This window comes from Drosophila ficusphila, unplaced genomic scaffold, assembly GCF_018152265.1.
Source record: "Drosophila ficusphila isolate 14025-0441.05 unplaced genomic scaffold, ASM1815226v1 contig_414, whole genome shotgun sequence".
Taxonomy (NCBI): domain Eukaryota; kingdom Metazoa; phylum Arthropoda; class Insecta; order Diptera; family Drosophilidae; genus Drosophila; species Drosophila ficusphila.
In genome coordinates this window covers 14,951,782-14,972,468 of record NW_025064328.1, presented here as the reverse complement: position 1 = coordinate 14,972,468, position 20,687 = coordinate 14,951,782, and the positions used below count along the sequence as shown (strand labels likewise).

The following is a 20,687-nucleotide window of genomic DNA, read 5'->3' as shown; positions in this document are numbered from 1 at the left end:
AAGCCGCGGCTTTCTCGCAATGAATTAGTTTCATCAATAGTGCGAACTGACATCGCTTGCCCTTTATTGAAATCTTCTTAGCTCGCATTGATTTACATTTATATTTTGTTATATGAAAAACAAACTCAAACGAACTACAAAGAAAAACTTGGATAAAAAGACCTCATAAGCTTCATACTTTACACTAAGCTATTACGTTAATCAAAATGTACATTGGTTGTAAATTAACTGGAATAGTTTGCCTGCCTGCCGACCAGCTGTCCTGCTATTTTGCATTTTTTTTTCCAGGTGGGAAACTTGTGGGTACCTCTATGTTTCTTTTTGGCGGCTGTGATAGTGGATATGTTTTGGGATTTTCGAGGGTGGATAGCTTAGCTGAGTTCAAAGCCAGCGCCGGACTGAATGGCATAGAGCAGCTTTTCACGCATTTGTTCCACGCTGTTGAAGGGGGGAAGCTTTAAAAGATTGGTGCAGGTGCTGGCTGTGGGCAATCGTTCCATGTCCCCGGCATTCTGGATCAAGAATGGAGGGTCCAGATCCTGCAAAAATGAAAAGAACACAACTGTGCTTATTGGAAAGCCAATAGTGATGATATACGAACCTTAAAACCCAACAGCGGTGGCCGAGAGCAACTGGTGACGAACTTGAGCAGCTGCCTGCGCTGCAGATCATCGAATCCCTCCAGAGCCGCCCAAAACGCCACGATCGACGGGTGTTCCGGAGAAAATTCACCGCCGTATTTACAGTACTTCTTCAGATCCTCCAGGTCAATGGGTATCTCGGCACCCGAAATGAGTATTTGCAGCTCCTTGTTGCTGAACATGTACAACCATTCGATAGGCAGGACGTTTGACAAACCCTTGCGGAAGGCGTTGCAATGACGACGTATCTGCACGTTGAGCTTGTAGTCGGCTATCAGCTGCAGATATTCTATGCGGTTCGAGTTGGTCACCGGAATGCTCTGGCCCTGTGGCTTTAGCTCGACAATCTGCGTCTGACCCAACGAACTGCTCGCCACGGTGAAGTCCAAGTTCAATTCACTAACATCGCCGGTATAGTCCTTCAAGTACAATAGATTGCGGTACAGCTCAGGATCCAATGACGCCAACTGATGGATGTCCACGTCCGAGTACTTGCCAGCCAGCTTGGTGAGAAAGAACTCGGCCAACGGCAGCTCCACCAGCAGATTCTCGTAAATGGCCTTGCCCAGGATGCGACCAATGAAGTAGTAGTGCTTCTCATAGTCCTCGAAGAGATCGGCCACGTTTGGGTTGGGATAAAGCTTGTTGTCCGTGGTTACCCTGTAATTAAAATTAACACATTTAAGACGGTTATCACAAAAAATTCATTATTACTTACATAAAGAATCCACGATTTGGATCGAAGGATGTTTTGATCAACTCCGAAAGGAATTCCCGAAAAACTCCACCACCGTCGATGCCAGCCTCATCGAGTCCAAGCGAGGAAACGAACTGTATGCGGAATTTGAAGCGCAAGTCTGGTTCTAAAAGAACAAAAAATTATCTCTCCAAAACAAAATATGTAAAAGAACACCCACCATTTTCCGGACGAAGCTTGTCGTAGGCATCTTCGTAAAGATGTGAACGCCTCACAGTAATCATAACCGAAGGGCCCTGGAGGAAGGCCTGCAGATTGCCTTGCACCCGCATCTTGTTTGCCGCCACCAAGCCCTGCAGAATGCTGACACGCTTGTTAAAGGCCACCACAAAGGGAATCTCGCGCAAAATGGTAATGGAGCGAATTTGCTTGGTGGACATGGGCGGTCCGTTCTCAAAATCTTCCCGAGTAAAGTCTCGAATTGGCTGAAAAGGCCGGATACCGCGAAGGCGACTGCTGTGGGTCAACGGCAGATCGGTGGGCCTGTCCAGAGGCAAGTCCAATCGGGAGACCGTCCAGTGCGCCTCCGGACAGAATCCCAAACGCAGGTCTCGTGTGTGAATCTGGTTGAGCACAAAGACGACCACATTGAGCAGATTGGCCCAGATTTGCTTCTGGTGTCGCAGCTTCTTGTCGTCAGCCTCCGTGTGCCCTAGCACACTTCGGTAGTTGGCCAAGTTACTCCGAGTCTCTGGAAAAGCCAGCTCCACCAGGCCCATGCTTATGTCCTTTAGGGTCTTAGACATTTGCACAATTTCCGCAATGGAGAAGGGCATAAGTTGCACATGGTTAATGGTGGTCTGCACCTGCAGCAACAGCTTGTTCTCCACAAACTCAACATCGTGAAGGGTGGGCAGTAGGCGTCCGAAAAGCATGCAGAAAGTGGCCAAGAGTGGGATAGTACGATCCACGCCTTGTTGTTTCGCTGTCGAAGGAAATTCTACTTAGAAAATATGTATATTCATAATGACTATCAAATACTCACGCACAACGCCTTTAGAAATAAGGGTCAGTGGAGCAGAGAAGCCTAGTTGGCTGGACTCTGCAGCCAACTTAAACCACACAGCACGAATGAACTTAGGAGTGAAAGCCAATGTATAAAGTAACCTAAACGGAAAAACGAATTAGAATTTTTCAAACTCAATATTAAGAGCTTCTTACTTGTATTCAAAGACTGCATGCTTATTGTAGATCATCAGGTTGTGACAAATCTCGCAGAGCGCATATATAAGTAGACTATTCTCAATATGCGGATCCAGCTGCTGGACAATAAAGTCCACCCGCTCCGTTTCGTTCAGTATGGCAATGGACTCCAGCAGACAGTCACGTTCCCTGACACTCAGTTCGCCACTGGTTCGGCAAGTCTGCTCCATATCGTAGTCCAGCGTACGAGCCGACGGCTGATCCTCCTCCTCTTCCTCCTCAGAGTCATCGGAGTCGTCATCACTGTTCCGATGACGATGCGTGGCATTGGCATGTCCACGCAACGTTGACTTGGGCAGCTGCAGAATGTTGGGCATCATTTCGGCGATGAGGCGCACGTAGACAACCAGCAATGAACTTTGCTGCAGAGTAGCTGTATGAGGAGTATTATTATTTGTGGATTCAAGTTTACAAGAAATTAATCTACTTACCCAACTGCCTCCGATCGAGCACCAGGAGGGAGTTGAGTAGAAACGACGAAAACAGCGACTCAATGCGCTTATTCTTTTGGCCTACTTCCGCTTCATGAAAGAGGAAACTGCGACGGCTGGACATGCTATCCGCTTCTGTGGACCCGGCTATCTCCATGACGTCGAAGAGCGAACGCATCAGCAAGTCGAAAGGAAAGTCGGCATTGAGCGCAAAACAGGGCAGTACAAAGTACCGCAAAGGATCTGTGTGTGGCGAGGCGAGAATGTCCCGGATGAAATGCTGGCACACGGCCAGTGACATAGGCGACACCTGGCCGCCGGCGGAGGCCCTCTTGGCCACCGTCAAGGGACGAAGCAGCAACTGTAGCAGAGCCTCGGCCAACGGACTTGGGGCTTGCAAAGTTTCACCGTCCAGCGGCGGACACTTGTCGTCCAGCAGTCGCCGCAGGCGCTGATAGTAGTTACGGGCAATAAGGAAGCCAAAGACGCGCTCCAGGTATTGGAACAGCAGAGCCTCTTCCTCCACATAGCGCTGCACAGAGGATACGGTGGTGAAGGTCTCTAGCATGCGCAGCGGAATGGCCTGAGCAGTGTGCGACAGACTCAGCTGGAGCAGGCAAGTGTCCAATAGCTTGCAGAGCCTCAGTAGCCATATCGAGTCCAGGGAAGAGTGTCGCAAAAGACGAGCTGGCTGGCGAAGGATCTGCTGGCAGACCTCGATCTGTGGGGTTTGGATAAGGCATAAGAGGATGATCTGGTGAACACCGTTAACTTCTCACCAATCGCTCGCCGTCCTTGGCCTCGCGGCTGCTGTAGAAAAAGTTGAGACGCCTCAACAAGAAGGTCAGACTCTCGTCCTCCGAGATGCGATCCTTGTTGGCCATCAGGTAGCCGTCGAATGCCTCTCGCTCCGCTCGCTTGCGCCGCTTACGGTGGATAAAGGAGCGGGCGTAGGACTGCAGCACCACCGCCCCATTTTCCTTTTGGCGCAGCTCGTTTCGCTTCTGGCGCTCCTGGGCCGCCTTTCTGATTACGGTGTCCCGGTCGCAGGTATGCGAGGCTCCGCCCAGACTCTGTACCGGTCTCCGGCGGTACTCCCCATCAAATCCGAACATGACGCTGCGTTTTTCGGTTGTTAAGTTGGCCCGAGTGGACTTATTCCACCAGCCTTTAGATTCCAATCGTTCAGTCAACACTCCTCCACATTCTATTTCTGGCTGGTGCGGTGGGCGGAATACTGCGATTTCACGGTAGCTGGGCTCCTTTTGCTCCCCGATCAGAAATTTACGGTTTTACACACTTTCCCTCCCAATACGCACGAATTTAAAATGCGTAAAACCCCAGTTCGCAAGTGATTTGGTGATTTGTATATTTCTCTTGTATATTTCGATAACAGTCTATCGACAGCTGTGTTACACTGCGCTGGAATGACTGAGCACGTTTCCCACCCCTAGTAAAAAGGGGCATTCTTGATTTCACTTTCTAAATATTCAAATTCGAAAATTCTTCGAATTTTATTGTTTTTAAATAAAATTATGGCTTGGCAATTCCCGTTCGATACATAACGTAAAAATCATACTGAAATCTTTAAAATGAAATAAATAAAAAAATTTTAACGAAGTTTAAAAATCGATTTATAAATTATTTGTACAACTCTTGACAATGACAACAAACAATGTTTTTTAATAGGATTTTATTCATGAAATAAACATTCATTCGTAAAGATACATAAGTAAAACGGCTAGCCTAAACCACCTAATTAGTAGCTTCTTTGTTTTCCAGTTAGCAGCTTGCCTTGTGAGAGAGCAGGAGCAGCTACGAGTACATTTCAGCTGGAGGTAATTCGCATCCCGACGAGACTTAGAGCGAGCTCTGCTTGGAGGCCTCCAGGTTCAGCTGGTGCTGCTTTTCGATTAGCGCCAGCAGTGTCCTGGGTACATCCATCGTCTGGTCGTCAACGAGGACGATGTCGAATGTGTCCAAGTACTTTTCCATGTTGGCCTCCAAGTGCTCGAACAGGAAGCCGATCTTCATGATGTGCGAAGACGCCGGCACTCCGGAGGCCATGTCCGCATCCCCGATGGAGTCGCCCATGACGATAATATGGTCCCTCGAGTGTACCAGGTCGTAGTATTCGCTGCCATCCAGCACTGTTTCGTTCTTGTTGAAAGTGTGAATCATCGGCTGCTGGAAACCATCTAGCAACCCATTCTTGAACTGCAGGAAGTTCGAGACCACCTTCACGTTCGGGTGCATAACGTTTGCCTGACGCAGCACGGAGACCACCGAGTTGCCCAGTCCAGCGGAGAAGACCAGCGTAGGGATTTCCAGGCGCTGCAGGTCCGCGAAAAACTCGTGTGTGCGGTCACGTAGCGCATGCTTGTATTTGCTGGCTATCTGATCTATTTCCGACTGGTCAAAGGCAAACCCGCTAGTCAGTTCCCCCGATTTGGTCCACCACTCGATCATATACTGCACTTTTTCGGAGATAGGCATGTGGGGGTCGATCTCGATGGGTCTATATTTGTGGTACAGCTTGTCCGTCTCCTCCTTGAAGTTATTCGGCAGCGATTTGCAGGCATTGAAGATCCCGAAGCTTGAGGGCACTGCTCCCCCGTCCTCAGTACGCTGCTTGGTGATAGTGTAGTCAAAATCCGAGACTATTTGCATGCGTTCGGGTCCGCCAAAAACAAATTCATTGATGATGCGCTCTACTTTCGCTGGATCACGCATGCGGCAGTGGTCCTGGGTTAGTGCAGGAATATCCTGGACCCGGAGGCGCCCGCCAACGGGCTCTCGCTTCTCGTCACAGCCCATCCTGAGTAGTCTTCTTGTCCAGCAGCTCAGAGGTCTTCCTCTGATCACGGTGAATGAATATCTGGGGTCTGTTGAAACCGATCCAGCAAAATGCGCTCCGAGCTTTCGCCAGCGGTATCTGCAAATTATTTAGGCAAGCGAATTAGTAGCGCTTATATGTCCCATCGTCTGTATTAGTGGTTCTATATCTAATGCTGACCTTGAATGAGTGTTTTGGTTATTGCCAATTGTTGTTGCTATTCGTGCAGTGTTGACTGTTATCAGCTTTGACAGTCAGTTGATATGACAGGATATTTATTTATATAAATTATGTCCAAACCCTAAAGGCAACCAGCTGCGTATACATTTGATTTTAGTTTAAAAAAGACATCTTTCGTACCTTTTCACTGGTCTCATGTCGTTGAGAATCAGCTGTACTTGGCGAAACGACATGGAATTGGAACTAACAAACAGCTGATATTCGCGCACATTTTTAAATACCCAGACAAAGTCAACAATGTTGCACCGTTTGTATTAAACTTATCGAAACAAACCTTCTTCGTTTTTCCACAATTTTAAGTATTTTCTTTAGTTAATTTTTTCTGTTTAATGATTTACTTAAATGACAATCTTCAGAAAATTAAACTTGGAATTAAATATCAGATTATACAAAATTAACATTACAATACTATATGTAATATTGGATGTGAACCGTAAAAATCTGCCGCAACAGTGGCAGGCATTGCTATCACGCTTTACACAATTTAATAAAATAATTAATCCTTATTAAACTCAATAAGAACATTACATGGTGATGACTATAACTATAACCTAATCAGTTTACATATTAAATATGTATCCGGAAAGAAGGAGTGTACTGCTGAGCTGAGCGCATTGCCTCAAAACACTCCTTCGTAAATAAACAAACAACTGAGTGCAATGGCAAACAAAGGAAAGGACGCTTTAATCTTCGATTACGATGGCGGCCGGGGGCTGCTGATTTTTAGATGGCACACGGGAGGCGTTGATAGCCGCCATGGAGACTTGATTGTTGCGCGACTGGTCCAATGACTGGAACTTCCACTGCGCCGGCAAGAGTGACTTGAATTGAGGATTTTTTACAAGGTGGCTGTAAAAGAGAAAACTGAAATTAGCATATTTGCATCAAGAAGAGAATCAGCTGAAACTCACCGGTTGAGATAGCTGGCGGCTGCTCCGAAGGTCTTGAAGCGCAGGACGCCGTCCTCGGGTATCTTGACCATAAAGTCAGAGCCTTGCACTTTGACGCGAAAGCGCGGCAAACCCTTGGCGCAAATGACGCCATGGCAGAATTCTTCGGTTGAGGGCTGAGCTGCAGACACATTGCTTGCCGGTCGGCTAGAAGATAGATCTGGATCCGACCGAGCTGCCACCATGGGTTTGGCAGTCACCTTAGCTGGCAAAGATTGACGGGAAGGCAGCTGATGTATGCTTGACTCAGCGGACCCGGACAACTTCGTGGCGCACACCGGAGATGGCTTGTTGCTGGAGATTCCCATCTTGGCTGGCAGAGACTGACGAGGCATCGGCGGGACCGTCGTCTTAGCATTTGCCGGCGTGGACTGCCGCTTGGTGGGCATAGCCGGTCTGGGGTACAGCTTAACCAAAGTGCTTGGACTTGCTGGCACGGGCCTGATTGCCGGAATGCCCTTGGCAAGAGACCCCGCCAGAGGTCTGTTGCCAAGTTGTCCGACTGCGGACGTCATTGTGGCGGGTGCTGGTAAAGCCTTAGTTGCTCGCTTGGCAATTTTGAAGCGTTTGTTATCAGTCTGGACAACATCGCTGATCGGTTTCTTTTCCTTGCTGTCCATCTTGGTGATCGTTATGCTACCCGGCGTTATATTATTCCCACTGCTTAGCAACTCCTGCAATGATTCGTTGATCTTGTTGGGTGTCGCCGAAAAACGACTGATTTTCGCTGGAGGGGGTTGGGCGGAGGAACTGGGCAAGACCACTCCAGAAACACTTGCCGACGTGGTAAGCTGCACTTGGGGAGTTAGGTATTGGGTAGTGGGCGGGGCCTCCCCGTTCTTAACGGGAACGTTTGCAATGTAGGGCATAAACCCTCCAGAAAGGTGGCAGGTGGTCGCCTCCCTCGGCGGTCGTGAGGTAAGGGTTGCCGACTCTGCGGCAGTGATTTGCAGGGCGCCACTAGAGGGAATTGTCTGAATTGTGAAGTTTGTGCGCGACAGCTGCTCTTCCTTAATATCCGCCATCAGCTGCTGGTCCGCCTGCTCGTCAATCACAAGTTGATCCTCCTCATCATCGTCTTCTTCGTCACTGTCGATAATCACCACCGGAGGTACTTCATCGTTATTATTTTCTAATTCCACCGACAGTTGCGACGGTATTTTGACCACATTAGGACCCGACGTTGCCGTAGAATCTTTCTGTTGTGCCGCAAGCTTAACCGTAGATTCCATGTCGATCTCAAAGTGCACCTGCCCGTTTACGTGCAGTACCCAGATGGCCATACTCCGACGGTCCCGCTGGACGGGAATGGAGTGCTCCCGCTGGTACACCTCGCGAAGCATCATTTTTCGGTCAACACTTTGCAGGAGTACAAGTACCGGCGGCGGCATATCCAGACTCAGGGGTCCAAAGTAGATCTTTTTCCTAGACGAAGGCGTGACAAAGGCATCGTAAGGCGCATTGGGGAAAAACTGCAGCTTCACAACCTTTTGCGTCTCTTGAGCCACCTGCATCACGCTGTAGATTCTGATCAACGAGATTATGTCCCCGAAGGCTGGCACGAAGATGTGCGAAAAGTCGTCAAAGATGTCCAGCACCACCCAACGGTGGTCGGTCTTGTGCAGTTCGGGTATTTGCAGTTCGTCCACATCGCAGTGGTTTACCTTTCTGAACTCGATGTTGCTGCGGATTCCAGAAGCACTGGACTTGGGCTTTATAGCGGGAGACACGATCTTGGCAGGAACGGCAGAGGATTTAACAGATTCAGAACTAGACCCTGGAGTACTACTGGTCGGCAAAGGCTGAGATACACTTGTAAAACCTAACGGAGGTGATACTGTTGGCAACCTCTCCAGTGAGGTGCAACTGGATGACGCTTCTGCGCTCTTGGGCCCCTTCTGTTCGCGCTGAGAGCGCTGTCTAAAGAGCAACGAGCTCGGTGGAGGAACCTCTGCTGCCAAACTGTCTGAGGGCGAGCCGTCACCGCTCTGGAGCTTCTTCTGATGCTCCCTAATGCGCTGCTTCACCAGCAGCGAGCACAATACGTTGATCTTCTTGGTCAGAAGCGGGTGCGTCTGCGGCGTGGGCTTCGTGCAGGCATTGCCCTCCATGTGCCTCAGGAAACCCTTGACGAGCCAATAACTCTGCCTTCCCTGCATCACCACCGCCAGTCGGTTGGTGTTCTCATTGCGCGTCGAATTCATCAGCATTCTAGCCATGAGAGGCAGTGCCTGCGGATCTGGCGCAAACTTGGTGTTCACCACTCCGATTGCGCCGCACACTGAGGGCATCAAGTTGGCGGTGGTTGCCGCCAGAAAGCTGTGACTCTTCATTTGCACGTCCCAAATGAACACGAACCCGGACTCATAGGCAGCTAGAAAGTTGGTCCACTTGATGATGCAGAGGATCTCCTCGTTGGGGGACGGAATTATCTTGCTTTCGCGCTGCAGAGCGAGGTCTATATCCTGCATCTTTTTGCTGACCAGTGTGTTCATGTTTTTCACGACCTCGTTGTAGAAGGATCGGAAGTTGGGAGAGTCTGTCTCGGAGGGGCAGTGTGCCGCACCAGTGGCGGCTGCAGCTGCAGCGGCTGCATTTGCCATTCCAGACCCCAGAACATCCACAGAGGCCGAGTTCAGGGAGTAACAGGCGGCAATACGGGGAACTTGAATATCCAACTTGTTTTCCTCCTCCGGCGGCGAAAGCTTATCCGACAGCAGTTTTATCCGTTTTGCCGGAGTCGGCCCCTTGGCCGGTTTTCCGCTCCTCTTTTGCCGGTTGCTGACCTCACTGCCGTCGGAGTCATCTCGCACCTCTATGACGGGGGGCGTTTGCATTCTTCTTAGTCAGCTCCCGCTTGCGTTGACGATCGAGCTCCTTGCGGTAGTATGTGATCGCACCCTGAATGCGGGCCTTGAGCAGTTCTACCGTTTCTGGAGTCTCTTGGCGGGCCGTATAGTGACGCAAGCGTTCAGCTCGACGTTTGTTTAGGCGCTGGTAGGAGCTCTTAGGCACGGAGATGGCTCTGCGGCAAAAGTTTGGCCGGGAACGGTAGTAGTTGAATATCGTATCCAGCTCAAATGACCTTTGCAAGGGAGAATCATCGTCAAACAAGTCTACTTTCGGCTCTCCTTTTGATTCAGTCGTGGGCGAAGTTGTTTTCTCCGATGAAGTCTTCGGTTTCTGATCATCCTCGGCCGGCTTCTGCTCTAGCTTAGCCTTGACCTTGCCCTTCTTCTTCGCTGGAACCTCTTCCGCCGGTCTCTCAAAGCTGTAGTGCGCCCTGGTGGCCAGATCCGGATTGAAGTGGGTCACCGGTGTGTTCCACTGCTCCTTTTCGATTACCACTGGCTTGCCATCGGGCGAGTCGCCACCACAGAAGCATTTGTAAAGCTGGTGGGTCATGCAGAAAATGGCCAAGTTGTCGATGTCCGGCAAGCGGCGCAGCCCCACTAAGCAGTGCTTCAGCTTGGCCAGATCCGTGTCTCTCACCAGTACGGGCTCGGTCAGTGCAGGAGCGGCTATCTTGGCACTGGCAGCGGCGGCAGCAGCAGCAGCAGAGGCGGCTGCAGCTGCAGCAGCAGCGGCTATTTTCTTTTGCTTCTTCGAGGTAGGCGACACGACATTCTTTTCCTCCTCGTCAAACATCGTGTCGTCGAAGTCTTCGTAGCGCTTGGGTGCCTTTGTGCAGCGGCGCTTCTTGTCGCCCTGCGACTCGTTGATTAACAGCGTCTCGTTGTCGGTAAGCACTAAGGTGGACGTGAAGTCCTTCTCCATCTTGGCCAAACGCGCAGTGGCTTTGCGGCGCAAGTTAAACGCGTCCTCGTTTGATATACCGCGTCCCTGTATTTAGGATTAGATAGTAAATTAGGATAAAAGAGCAGGAAATAAAACTGATAATTACATCTGCAGCGTCCACGCGCATTACACGACCCTGCTCCGCGCCCAGGCAACGGCAATCCAGGACACACTCTGCCCTTCCGCAGTGATCTCGTACAGGTAACTCAGTACCTGCCAAGCTGGCACAAATGCATCCCAACTGGCAGAAGTCTTTAATACACGGCTTGTTGGCTGCAAGGGAGATCCATATACATAGATTACTTCCAAAAACAGGTAGGCAGAGCTACTTACCGTCTGTGTTCCTGGCAGCAGCGTCAATGATGGTGGCATTCAATCGCCTCAGTTCGTTAGCCAGGCGCTTCTGCTTGTTAGGCAGTCCTTTTGGCTTGCCGTTTAACTTTTCGACATCCTTACCAGCCTCTTCTTTCGCGGGGCTTACTTCAGAGGACTTGGAGTTGAGAGCACTGTTGGTTGCAGCATCTGGATCCTCGCTTATGAAACTGTTTTCGCTGCAGCTGATAGCAACGGTGTTGATCATGTCGTTAATCATGTCTGCACAGGCCAGGATCTCGGCATCCGGCAGAGTGGGAAGTTTCGCCCGGAAGCCAAACTCCTGCAGTTTATTGGGCTCCTCGTTAAAGCTATTGTCCAGCTGCTCGGATCGGTCCACCACTCGACGTACTAGTATATGATTCCGATCGTTAAGGTAGGGAATAACGAAGGTAAAACTTTTTCGACGACCAGCTGGCGTTTGGGCAGCCTGCTCCTCGGCATCTTTCATGCAGGCAGGCGGGGCTTGCAGCGTAGACACACTGAACTCGGCCCATTCGCGCGTTATGTCGTGATGAGGCAGGATGTGCTGAAGATATCGCTTGGCAATCTCGTCCAGGGGCCGCCCCAGCTGAGGCATAACATCCAGCTGCACATTCGGCATGCTGACCACAGCCATACTACCTCCGGCCAAGAGCAACGCGGCGGTATCATCGTCCAGCGGTCTTTGAAGCGGTTTCTTGGACAACGGGCAGGGACGAAAGATGGACGGCAGCGGAAACTGGTTGAGGATCTTGGGGTTTCGCGGTGGATCAACTTTCGTAGGAATCACTCTCAGCTCCCGGCAGATGCGGGCATCCAAGCATTGACTGTGACACTTCATTTTGTTCTTCTCCTCGCAAGTTAGTTTGCTCAAGTACGGGCTCTTCTCACGCTTTAGATTATTTCCCCGCGCGCCCGGTAGACGCACCATCTCGCCATCCACTTGAATTACCTAAAAAGCAAGGGATTTTAAGGGCGAATCCAAATAAAAATAATTTTTTGAAGTCCCACCTGATAATAGTAATTTGAGTCCTCCGTGGCCACATAACTGGCCGCCTGCCAACCCTGGCGGGAGAAGGGCATCTGGGAGGCGGGCGCCTGCAGTCCCTGCATGGCCCCGATCTTGACCTTCAGGTGTCTCTGCTTTCGCTGCAACTCCCTGTATATGTTTGCCTCGTTGTTGATAATGCCCATCTTATGGTTTTTGCAACGCTGCAGATACTGTCGCCGTTCCCCCACCGTTCGCAGCCGCTGCAAAGCCTCCGGAACGGCTGGCATGTCCATCGGCGGCGGCATACTGTGCGATGTAACTTGCCCATCGTGTCCCATCGGTTCGAGCAGCTTGTCCTTGTCGTCCTGCCGTGAGTCCAAGTCGTTGATGTGATGCTCCCGCATGTAGGCATCCAGTGATTCACTGACGAAGGCACAGTTTCCCTCCGTGGTTTGGCAGTTAGTAGGGACGAGCGGCGTGAGCAGCATGCCTGGCTGGTGGACACTCTCGTCAAAGCCCACAAAATCCTCACTGCCATCGTCCTCGGAAACAAAAAAGGAAGTCGCCGAGGCTTCTGTGGGTATGTTCTCTTGCCGCGCAAAGTTTTTCACCCGCACCTTGCTGATGAGCATATCCAGGAACTTGCTGCCGCCGGCCGCTTTTTCCGACTTCTCTGCACTAGAGGATGTGCTAATCTGCCCGCTCTGCTCCTTGCTGGGAGTAGCCTGAGTTGGGGCATCCTCCGAGGCGGCTGTTTGGGCGGGTGACTTTGTGGGTGTCCTTTCTGTAGCCTCCTTGGAAGATGCCAGGTCTAAGTTCAGTTGATCATCGATGGCTTCATCTGGTGTCACCTGGGAGATCTTGGAATGGTCCTTAAGCTTTTTGGCTGGAACCTCCAAACTGGGAATAGAGTCTTCTATAAGGGACAGACTTCTTTTGCCGGTCTTAAGCAACTCCAGTTGCTGTTTCATCTGCTTGGAGAGCTCCTCGGCTCCCAGGGGCTGGGCGACGCTGTACACCTCTGTCTCCTCATACTCCTCGACCCTACCCTGCTTTCGGTAATAACCCACCAGAGTCCTGGACCACTGTCTCACGTTTTGAAGGCGTCGCTTAATCATCGCCTTAAGACGCGGATCGAAGAGCAGGATCCGGACTCGTCGCACGATCCGCACGTGTGTGCTGCGCCGCCTCCTCCACGCATAATTCCTGATGACGCAGCGTGGACTCAGGGCGTACACTATGAACCTCTTTACATTCCACCAGTTGCGCTGCAGGAAGGCCGTGGACACAGGGTACTTGCGCTTTAGGTGGCGGTATTTAATCAGTTCTTTGCCCTCCAAAACGATTGGCGGCAGTTCGTAAGTCATGCTGCGGGGAACAGATAAAATATCATTAGAACCTGGTGGAAAAAGTTTACCCTCAAAACAAAATTATTTTTAGTCTTTAACAACACTGGCCGGAACATGTTTTGATCACTTTAGGCAGCACTAAAATTCCTTAAATCTTAGCGATCTTTTCATAAAAAACTCAAATACTAAACTATTTAGAGGTTATAAATTAATGCAGGTCAATTTATTAAACCACTCTGCCATGAAAATCAGCAGATACACACAACACAAGAGGTAAACTGAGTTTTTTGCAACATCATTTTTTTGGCTGCCCATGAGTTAAAGGAATTAATTTAAGGCTCATTAATAAAATTCATTTCGTACTTTTTGAAACAGGCCCAGTATCACAGAAACGTAATATGTTTAGTTTGTGGTTAAAGCGCCTTTTGCCGCACACCCACAAACACAACCTCGCGTTGCAAAGAAGAGCACAGTCAAAACATTTTAAGACTTTTATTTTCGCCCTTATGTTGACTACAAACGTCGGCAGTAATGCGCGCCCGAGCACAACAATTATGCACAGCCGCGAAAAGTAATTTTATTCTATGACAGAGTAAAATTAAAAGACGGCGCTGCGATCAGATCACAAAATAATCCGGACTCCGACTCAACGTCAAATACATGTTTTTGAGTGTGTGTGTATGAACCCTGGACGCTTTTTCACATATTTCCGAGGAACACATGGGAATAGACTAGCGGCTGTTGTTGTTGTTTACGCATGTGTTAGAAGGAGAGGGAAACGGTACGGGGGTGGCACACGTGCGCCTTTCGATTACCGATAACTGTGTTATGTAAAAAGTCATTAACAAAAGGCAAGAAGAGAACATCCAAAAAATGTCCTGATTTTACAACACTTAAGATGGACAGGCAGGTGTTGAAGAGAGCTACCTTTAACGAAAAACGATCGAAAAAGCCTTCAAAAAAGAGTCAATTTATCATGTATAAATGTGAATTAGAACACAAGATTAATTTTTTTTTTTAGGGACAATGGTTGTTTAACAACACTAGGTTCAATTAGTTTAAACTTTTAAAATAATATATCTAAGCACTCAAAATATATCGAAAACCAAACAAATCTAAAAACTGACAGCCGGGAAAGTTCATTTTTAATGTTCCTTATAATGCCCACTCTAAAACTACGACAATTCCTCTTGCGCACTACTTTATTCCAATATTCCAAATGTATTAAACTTTTTACAAATTTACATTGGCTTCTTTTATTTATCTTCGCAAAATTATTGAAAACGAAAGCATCGCTCATACAAAAACTAATCAATAACCTCAAACTAAAAATGGAAGATGGCGTCGCAATGGATACATACACAAACGATCGCATGCGTCACTAGAAAGCACCCTCTACACTTTGCACAAATTCTTATGCCGGCGATGTCCTTTTGCAATGCAATTTTAAACAATTCAGGGGCCACTTACCTTCCCCAAAAATGATTTATGATAGCCTCTTAGTTCGTCGGCGCAACAAATCCTTAACCAAGTCGCAATTTTTGATTAAATGAACACAATTAACTTAACTCGTGCTGACGACACGTCGAAAAAGCATAGCCGAATACATACACAAATTGTGACAGACAAATATTCTGCGATTATTCCAATATGGCGTCCGATAGGCAGCGCGCCAAGGTGGAAGACGGAATGAAACACAGGGCTGCGTGTGTAAAAAATCCACACGCTGATATTTTAAGGTCGCCAAAAACGTGTTTGCACAGCCAGCTGCAAGCACAGAAATTTGTACTATATCGAGGATCAGAATCGGATCTCGTTGATATCCACACATCCGGCGTTAATTGAGTTGTCAAAATAATGAGCTCTACACCTCTTATTTGGCGCTTTCTTGCACCCCTGAAAACGAAAGCCCGCCCAAAAAGCCATGTCAAAGATTTCAGCTGAACTTTTAGTTATACACACGTATGACCCAATCCAACAAAATAACTGTCACGTGTTCTTTGTTTACTTTTATTTTCGCAATTAGGTGCGCATTAAAAATAAAATAGTTTTTTGAACAGTACTGTACCTGGAAAAACATTGTTCTCAATAAATTTGCAGCGCGAGTTATCAATGTTTACCAAATCAGAGGAAAAGACATCGACTGCAAATAAAGAAAAATTGTAAAATTATTAAGGCTATAAATATAATCCCATTAAGTAGTTTTGAAAATAGTCAGAAGGACCTATTGGAGTAGGATTTGTTGCGGTTAATGCGTAAATCATGCCACATAATTCAGTAACTTATTTTCATCATTAATAAAAAACATTTAAAAATATGTAATTTATAATTACCTTGGTAAAATAACAACATGCTTGGCAAACTAAAAACGCAAAAGAAAGTTAGCAGTTAGTGGATATTAAAAATAAATTTAAAAATTTGTTTCTTGCCAAAATTGTCAGTAGGACCTATTGGAGTAGGATTTGTTGCGGTTAATGTGCAAATCATACCACATAAATCAGTTTTAGTTTTTTCATCAGGTAAGGAATTAGTATTTTACAAAAGTTTGGAAAACAACAGTCAAAAGTGGCGAAGAACAATCAGCCAATTTGTTTTTATTTACCTATTAATAAAGCATCGGTATCCGTGTATTGATTATGCGACTAAAAAATCTGAAAAAAGATAAATAAATTTGTTTAGAGAGGGTTGTAAATAAGATTTTTGATCTTTTTTTAAATGGAATCATTTTCAGTAAGACCAATCTCGCATTCAACAGGAGAAGTTTCAATTTCAGATAGGGGCGAAAGTAAATGCTCATCACTTAATTTATTTTAGTTTGATATATTTAAACTTTAATATTTACCTTTTTATAAGAATCCTTTTTGATAGAATGATTTCCTTCAGCAATCTGAAAAATTTAAGAAATATACTTAGTAAACGTGAGCTAAATGTTTTTACGTTAATTAGTTAGGAGCAATTTCAGTAAGACCAATCTCGCATTCAACATGAGAAGTTTCAATTTCAGATAGGGGCGAAAGTTAAAGCTCATCACAAAAAGCCAAATTACGAGGTACAAAAAAAAAACTTTATCTTACCTTGGACCACATGCTCACGAGAGTCCGGTTTATTGTTTTGTTTGCTTTTTAGAAAAACTGAAAAAACAAAAAATTTTAATTAGTGTTTGCGTTATTTAAATAATTTCCATATCGTTCTGACAATTTTAATTTTCAGTAAGACCAATCTCGCATTCAACAAGAGAAGTTTCAAATTCAGATAGGGGCGAAAGTTAATGCTCATCAAAACAAATAATACTGAAAATTTACCGTTACATTCAGACTCACCTTTTATTCCCTTTCCCCGCACCATGTCCTGTCCTTAAAGCTGTTTCGCCATCTAAAATAAGAGAGGTATTTTAAATAAATTTTCGTAGTCAAGGTTAGTAGATATATACATATATTAACTTAAATGTGCTCGCTTGCGTTATACCTTCAGTAAGACCAATCTCGCATTCAACATGAGAAGTTTCATTTTTCAGCTAGGGGCGAAAGTTATTGTTCATCAGATAACGCAGACGAAAGCTTCATTTAAACATATAAAAGTGTGTAATAATAAGCTCACCTTGCGTTTTAGTGGACTTGTCTTTCTAACTGCAGAGCTAAAACTTAAACTTTAAAAAACTAAACTTTTTTACAATAAAATATACAATTTATTGCATTGCGAATGTCACTTAAATGCATTTTGTAATTTGTATGCACTTCTACACATAAAAACACTCCTTAAACTTAACAGCTAGCAAATTTGTAGGCGTCTCCACAAAGAACCGTAGAGTTTTCTATAAAACCTAATCCTATAGAAACGTTCGATTTCTATTCCTGAGCTTCTCTGTCCCTATCCTTATCCTTCTTCTTCTTCTTTTTCTTCTCCTTTTCTACTGGCTCTGAATCGGCAGGCGCATCCTCCTCAGCAGCTGGCGCCTCCTCCTCGCCCTTGTGCTTCTTTTTCTTCTTCTTTTTGTCCTTGGAAGGAGTCTCTTCGGAGGCAGCTGGTGCCGCTGTTTCCTCAACACTGGATGTGCTCAATTTGCGCTGAATAAATAATGCTTTCTTTAGTAAATGTTAAATAATGAAAGCGAATCAGAGAGGCCTACCTTGCTGGGTTCACTGGAGCCGTTTGAGGGAGCAGTCTCTTGAGACACTGCCTTCTTGGCACTGTAGTCCACAAAACCAGTCAGCCACTCCTTGGGCGTGTTCTCATTGGGCCGACCGAACTTGTCTAATTTGCCGGCGGCAATGAGCGCCTTCTTGGCCGATGCCTTGGGTCCCAATCCCCACTTGCGTGGATAAGTGTCGCGCTCCATAATTACTCGTTTTATTTTGGCCACCACTCCATGATCACACGAAGACATGGTAGCTGTGGTCATAAGGGCAATTGCCAGGCAAATTGCCTCGCCCTTGGTGGTGCAGATGACGATCTCTTGATCGATCTCAATGCCATCCTCATAACGCAAGACGCCGGGCAACATAATTTTGGCTCCATAGCAAACGGCATTTACCTGGGGAAATAGACAGACGGTCAGTTGCTTTTAAGACAGATATTTGGATGGAAAAAGTGTCGACCGAATATTCTTTGCCGGGCACGCAGAAAAAAAGCGCTGCCCAACATACACACATCAGTGGCTTCACTGTTCCCAATCATAGTCACAGGTGCCCGTGGGGATTGCAAGCACCTGCCGGCTTAATATCATGGGGTAGGTGGGACTTTTAAGTCCCAGTTTTTTAACTTACCGAACTGTCCTTCATGATAATGCGCTTGTGGTTGACCAGCAGACCCTCCAGCGGCTTGATCACGCGACGCAACATCGACTCGTCCTTGTGGTTCTCGTACAGCCACATGGCGTCTAACACATCGTGCATGGTCACCATGCCGTCGCGCTCCGACTGAATACCTGAGCGGACGCGCCGCAGTTCCAACATCTGGCCACCGACGCCTAGGACAAGGCCTAGATGGACGCACATAGTACGGATGTAGGAGCCGGCCTCGCAACTAACCCAAAAAACACCTAAGATCGTGAGTAGGCGGCAGTGGGGAAAAAAAAATTATTTTTTAAAATGTACACTGTGCATTTGCGGAGGCTTGCAAATACTAAGATTTTAATAGCACAAGCTAGCTGCATCTCTGCCAGACAGTCTATTCCGGCAACGACGCACTTGCTCAAAAGGATTGTAAATATGTAGATAAAGCCAGACTTACCCATATTGCGGCTCTCATCATAGTCCAACAACTTGCTGTCGTAAACAGTACGAACGCGCAGCTGGCGCTTTACGGCAGAGATGAGTGGAGGACGCTGGAAGAGAGCACCACGAAGCTTTTCCAGACCCTGACGCACCTTGGCAACAGACTCTACGGCTCCGTGGAGTTTGAAAATGGCAACGTACTCCTTACCAGCGCTTTGTTGAGACTTCACAAGCCGAGTGGCCCTGTCGATGCAGACAATCAAGCAACCTAACAAAAACACGCGGCCACAAATTGAGGTTATGTTGCGCTTGGAAAACATTCGCCGTACTTACCCGTGACTTTGGGATCTAGCGTGCCCGAGTGACCCGTCTTTTCCACCTTGAGAATCTTCTTTATCCAAGCCACCACCTCATGCGAACTAGGGTTAGACGGCTTGTCCAGGTTGATGAACCCCGTTTTCATGTACTCCTTGATGTCCCGGTTCAGGGGAGAGGATCCGTGGGCCAGCGGTGTGTAGTGGTTGGAGCGAATATTCAACTTATCGAAATTCTTAAGGAGAAGCGGCCATTGTGAGGTGTCCAGCTCAGCGATCTTGGAGGAGGGCTTGATCTGGAAGTTACCCTGCTTTTGCAGCGTACCAATATCATCTGCGTCCATGGGTTCCTCCTTGATCTTCTTCTTTTTCTTTTCCTTACGCACTTCTACGGGTGTTTAATTCCTTTAGTTGGAGTCCCATTTTCATTCATGACTTTCTCGACTTACCCACGTCGGCCATTTTATATGCGTTTGTCTGAGAAAAACTCCAAGTAAATGAAAGAACCTCTGCACGTGTTGCGTGCGACGAAAAAATGGACGAGACAACACGTGGAGCGCGAGTTCATCGATAGCCCGCAGCATTGCAACGACAAAAGTTATCGATATGCTTTGACCAATTTGTTGATAAGAAAATTTTGTAAACTTAAGTTTTCTATTAAGGCACATTAATATTTAAAGATAAAATTATTTCTGTACAACAAATAAAAATGTTTAAATACTTAATAAATTGTGTCAGCCCTACAAAAAAAATAACAGGAACAGCTGTTCTCATCGATAGTTACCAGCTGTTTAGTGTAGTCTATTTGGTCACACCGGCTTCTTTTTCTTGAAACAAGTTGTTTATTTTTAAAGATTTTTGAATAAAAGCCTTGTAGGATCATGTCGAGGCGAGGACTACTACTTATGGGCCAATGCGTTCCTTGTATTAAGCAAAATGCATCAAAGATTCGCATTCGCCGAATGGAACTGGATAAGAACCTGAATATGGTAGGAAAGCATTAGCACAATCGCTCCTAAAAAAAATTCTAAATCTTTATGTTGGCCTTGCAGTATTTTAAGAAGGACGAGTTCTTTTTCGCCCACGATCCACAGAAAGTGTGCAAAACCGGGGACGTGGTCCTAATAAGGGAACTCCCTGAGCGCCTTACCCGCCTCATCACACACAACGTGGAAAAGGTCGTCTACCCGCTGGGTGACATAACCGATCCACTGTCTGGAAAGAAGGTAGTGGTGGGCAAGTACCGTGACGACATCGAGTTGGCTAACCAGCTGTTCGGCAAGTCCGAGAAGGCCTTCAACTATGACAAAGCTCCGCCACGAGGTCGCCTCGAGGGAACCAAGGACTTTACGCACGGAGAGACCTATATCAAGTACCATGAGGATGGCAAGGATCAGCCCTTCGCCGTGTAGAGGATCGTCAGTCGTGTCATTTATCTGTTAAGTTTTCTATTCGTTTAAAAGTAAAATGCATTACTTACCTGAGATAAGAACATTTTTTGAATTTATGTTCGGCACTAGACAAACCTTGTCATTCACCCTTCACCAATCGATATTTCAATATTCAGATATTTATTCTAGTTCCCTCTTTCAAATTGGGTAATCTAGATA

General features: G+C 47.0%; 5 protein-coding genes, 1 long non-coding RNA gene and 5 other non-coding genes across 11 annotated transcripts; 1 reads left to right on the top strand and 10 right to left on the bottom strand.

The window, feature by feature from the left end:
* Positions 1 to 24: 24 nt before the first annotated feature.
* LOC108090912 (ubiquitin-protein ligase E3C) lies at positions 25 to 4,429 on the bottom strand. The gene is made up of 8 exons (XM_017189833.2): positions 3,812 to 4,429; positions 3,033 to 3,753; positions 2,560 to 2,974; positions 2,384 to 2,505; positions 1,559 to 2,323; positions 1,360 to 1,504; positions 602 to 1,301; positions 25 to 539 (listed from the first exon to the last, which is right to left on the bottom strand). The coding sequence occupies exons 1-8, from the start codon at positions 4,145 to 4,147 to the stop codon at positions 372 to 374; spliced, it is 3,372 nt and encodes a 1,123-aa protein (XP_017045322.1). The 5' UTR covers positions 4,148 to 4,429; the 3' UTR covers positions 25 to 371.
* A 279-nt stretch (positions 4,430 to 4,708) lies between these two features.
* LOC108090855 (7-methylguanosine phosphate-specific 5'-nucleotidase) lies at positions 4,709 to 5,851 on the bottom strand. The gene has a single exon (XM_017189736.2). The coding sequence runs from the start codon at positions 5,847 to 5,849 to the stop codon at positions 4,893 to 4,895; it is 957 nt and encodes a 318-aa protein (XP_017045225.1). The 5' UTR covers positions 5,850 to 5,851; the 3' UTR covers positions 4,709 to 4,892.
* A 516-nt stretch (positions 5,852 to 6,367) lies between these two features.
* Positions 6,368 to 15,154, bottom strand: LOC108090854. Its single transcript, XM_017189735.2, is given in 7 exon segments — positions 6,368 to 6,957; positions 7,020 to 9,895; positions 9,897 to 10,901; positions 10,963 to 11,129; positions 11,190 to 12,162; positions 12,222 to 13,569; positions 15,021 to 15,154. Coding segments are annotated over 6 exon segments (6,534 nt in total). The 5' UTR covers position 13,569; positions 15,021 to 15,154; the 3' UTR covers positions 6,368 to 6,791.
* A 390-nt stretch (positions 15,155 to 15,544) lies between these two features.
* LOC122320111 lies at positions 15,545 to 16,206 on the bottom strand. Its single transcript, XR_006245480.1, has 3 exons — positions 16,153 to 16,206; positions 15,884 to 15,912; positions 15,545 to 15,693 (listed from the first exon to the last, which is right to left on the bottom strand). It is a non-coding gene; the product is annotated as an uncharacterized LOC122320111 (long non-coding RNA).
* A 62-nt stretch (positions 16,207 to 16,268) lies between these two features.
* On the bottom strand, positions 16,269 to 16,356 carry LOC122320194. The gene has a single exon (XR_006245541.1). It is a non-coding gene; the product is annotated as a small nucleolar RNA Me28S-Gm1083 (small nucleolar RNA).
* Positions 16,357 to 16,500: 144 nt separating this feature from the next.
* On the bottom strand, positions 16,501 to 16,587 carry LOC122320196. The gene has a single exon (XR_006245543.1). It is a non-coding gene; the product is annotated as a small nucleolar RNA Me28S-Gm1083 (small nucleolar RNA).
* A 160-nt stretch (positions 16,588 to 16,747) lies between these two features.
* On the bottom strand, positions 16,748 to 16,837 carry LOC122320195. The gene has a single exon (XR_006245542.1). It is a non-coding gene; the product is annotated as a small nucleolar RNA Me28S-Gm1083 (small nucleolar RNA).
* A 171-nt stretch (positions 16,838 to 17,008) lies between these two features.
* Positions 17,009 to 17,097, bottom strand: LOC122320197. The gene has a single exon (XR_006245544.1). It is a non-coding gene; the product is annotated as a small nucleolar RNA Me28S-Gm1083 (small nucleolar RNA).
* Positions 17,098 to 17,212: 115 nt separating this feature from the next.
* Positions 17,213 to 19,640, bottom strand: LOC108090930 (H/ACA ribonucleoprotein complex subunit 4). The gene is made up of 6 exons (XM_017189866.1): positions 19,527 to 19,640; positions 19,097 to 19,465; positions 18,780 to 19,031; positions 18,314 to 18,588; positions 17,677 to 18,081; positions 17,213 to 17,614 (listed from the first exon to the last, which is right to left on the bottom strand). The coding sequence occupies exons 1-6, from the start codon at positions 19,537 to 19,539 to the stop codon at positions 17,396 to 17,398; spliced, it is 1,533 nt and encodes a 510-aa protein (XP_017045355.1). The 5' UTR covers positions 19,540 to 19,640; the 3' UTR covers positions 17,213 to 17,395.
* On the bottom strand, positions 18,139 to 18,278 carry LOC122320190. Its single transcript, XR_006245537.1, has one exon. It is a non-coding gene; the product is annotated as a small nucleolar RNA snoR639/H1 (small nucleolar RNA).
* A 232-nt stretch (positions 19,641 to 19,872) lies between the features above and the next one.
* On the top strand, positions 19,873 to 20,561 carry LOC108090895 (28S ribosomal protein S17, mitochondrial). The gene is made up of 2 exons (XM_017189803.2): positions 19,873 to 20,066; positions 20,130 to 20,561. Exons 1-2 carry the CDS (start codon positions 19,959 to 19,961, stop codon positions 20,487 to 20,489), a joined length of 468 nt encoding a protein of 155 aa, XP_017045292.1. The 5' UTR covers positions 19,873 to 19,958; the 3' UTR covers positions 20,490 to 20,561.
* Positions 20,562 to 20,687: the final 126 nt, after the last annotated feature.

What these genes read in the sequence shown, in the direction of transcription:
- LOC108090855 (XM_017189736.2), bottom strand. Translation starts at nt 5,849, where the DNA reads ATGGGCTGTGACGAGAAGCGAGAGCCCGTTGGCGGGCGCCTCCGGGTC.
- LOC108090912 (XM_017189833.2), bottom strand. Translation starts at nt 4,147, where the DNA reads ATGTTCGGATTTGATGGGGAGTACCGCCGGAGACCGGTACAGAGTCTG. An exon ending in TATTTCTAAAGGCGTTGTGC is followed by an intron (nt 2,324 to 2,383) that starts GTGAGTATTTGA and finishes TTCCTTCGACAG; the next exon opens with CGAAACAACAAGGCGTGGAT. An exon ending in CACCGCTGTTGGGTTTTAAG is followed by an intron (nt 540 to 601) that starts GTTCGTATATCA and finishes TCATTTTTGCAG; the next exon opens with GATCTGGACCCTCCATTCTT.
- LOC108090930 (XM_017189866.1), bottom strand. An exon ending in GCTAGATCCCAAAGTCACGG is followed by an intron (nt 19,032 to 19,096) that starts GTAAGTACGGCG and finishes TGTTTTTGTTAG; the next exon opens with GTTGCTTGATTGTCTGCATC. An exon ending in GCTCCAGTGAACCCAGCAAG is followed by an intron (nt 17,615 to 17,676) that starts GTAGGCCTCTCT and finishes TTATTTATTCAG; the next exon opens with CGCAAATTGAGCACATCCAG.
- LOC108090895 (XM_017189803.2), top strand. Translation starts at nt 19,959, where the DNA reads ATGTCGAGGCGAGGACTACTACTTATGGGCCAATGCGTTCCTTGTATT. An exon ending in TGGATAAGAACCTGAATATG is followed by an intron (nt 20,067 to 20,129) that starts GTAGGAAAGCAT and finishes TTGGCCTTGCAG; the next exon opens with TATTTTAAGAAGGACGAGTT.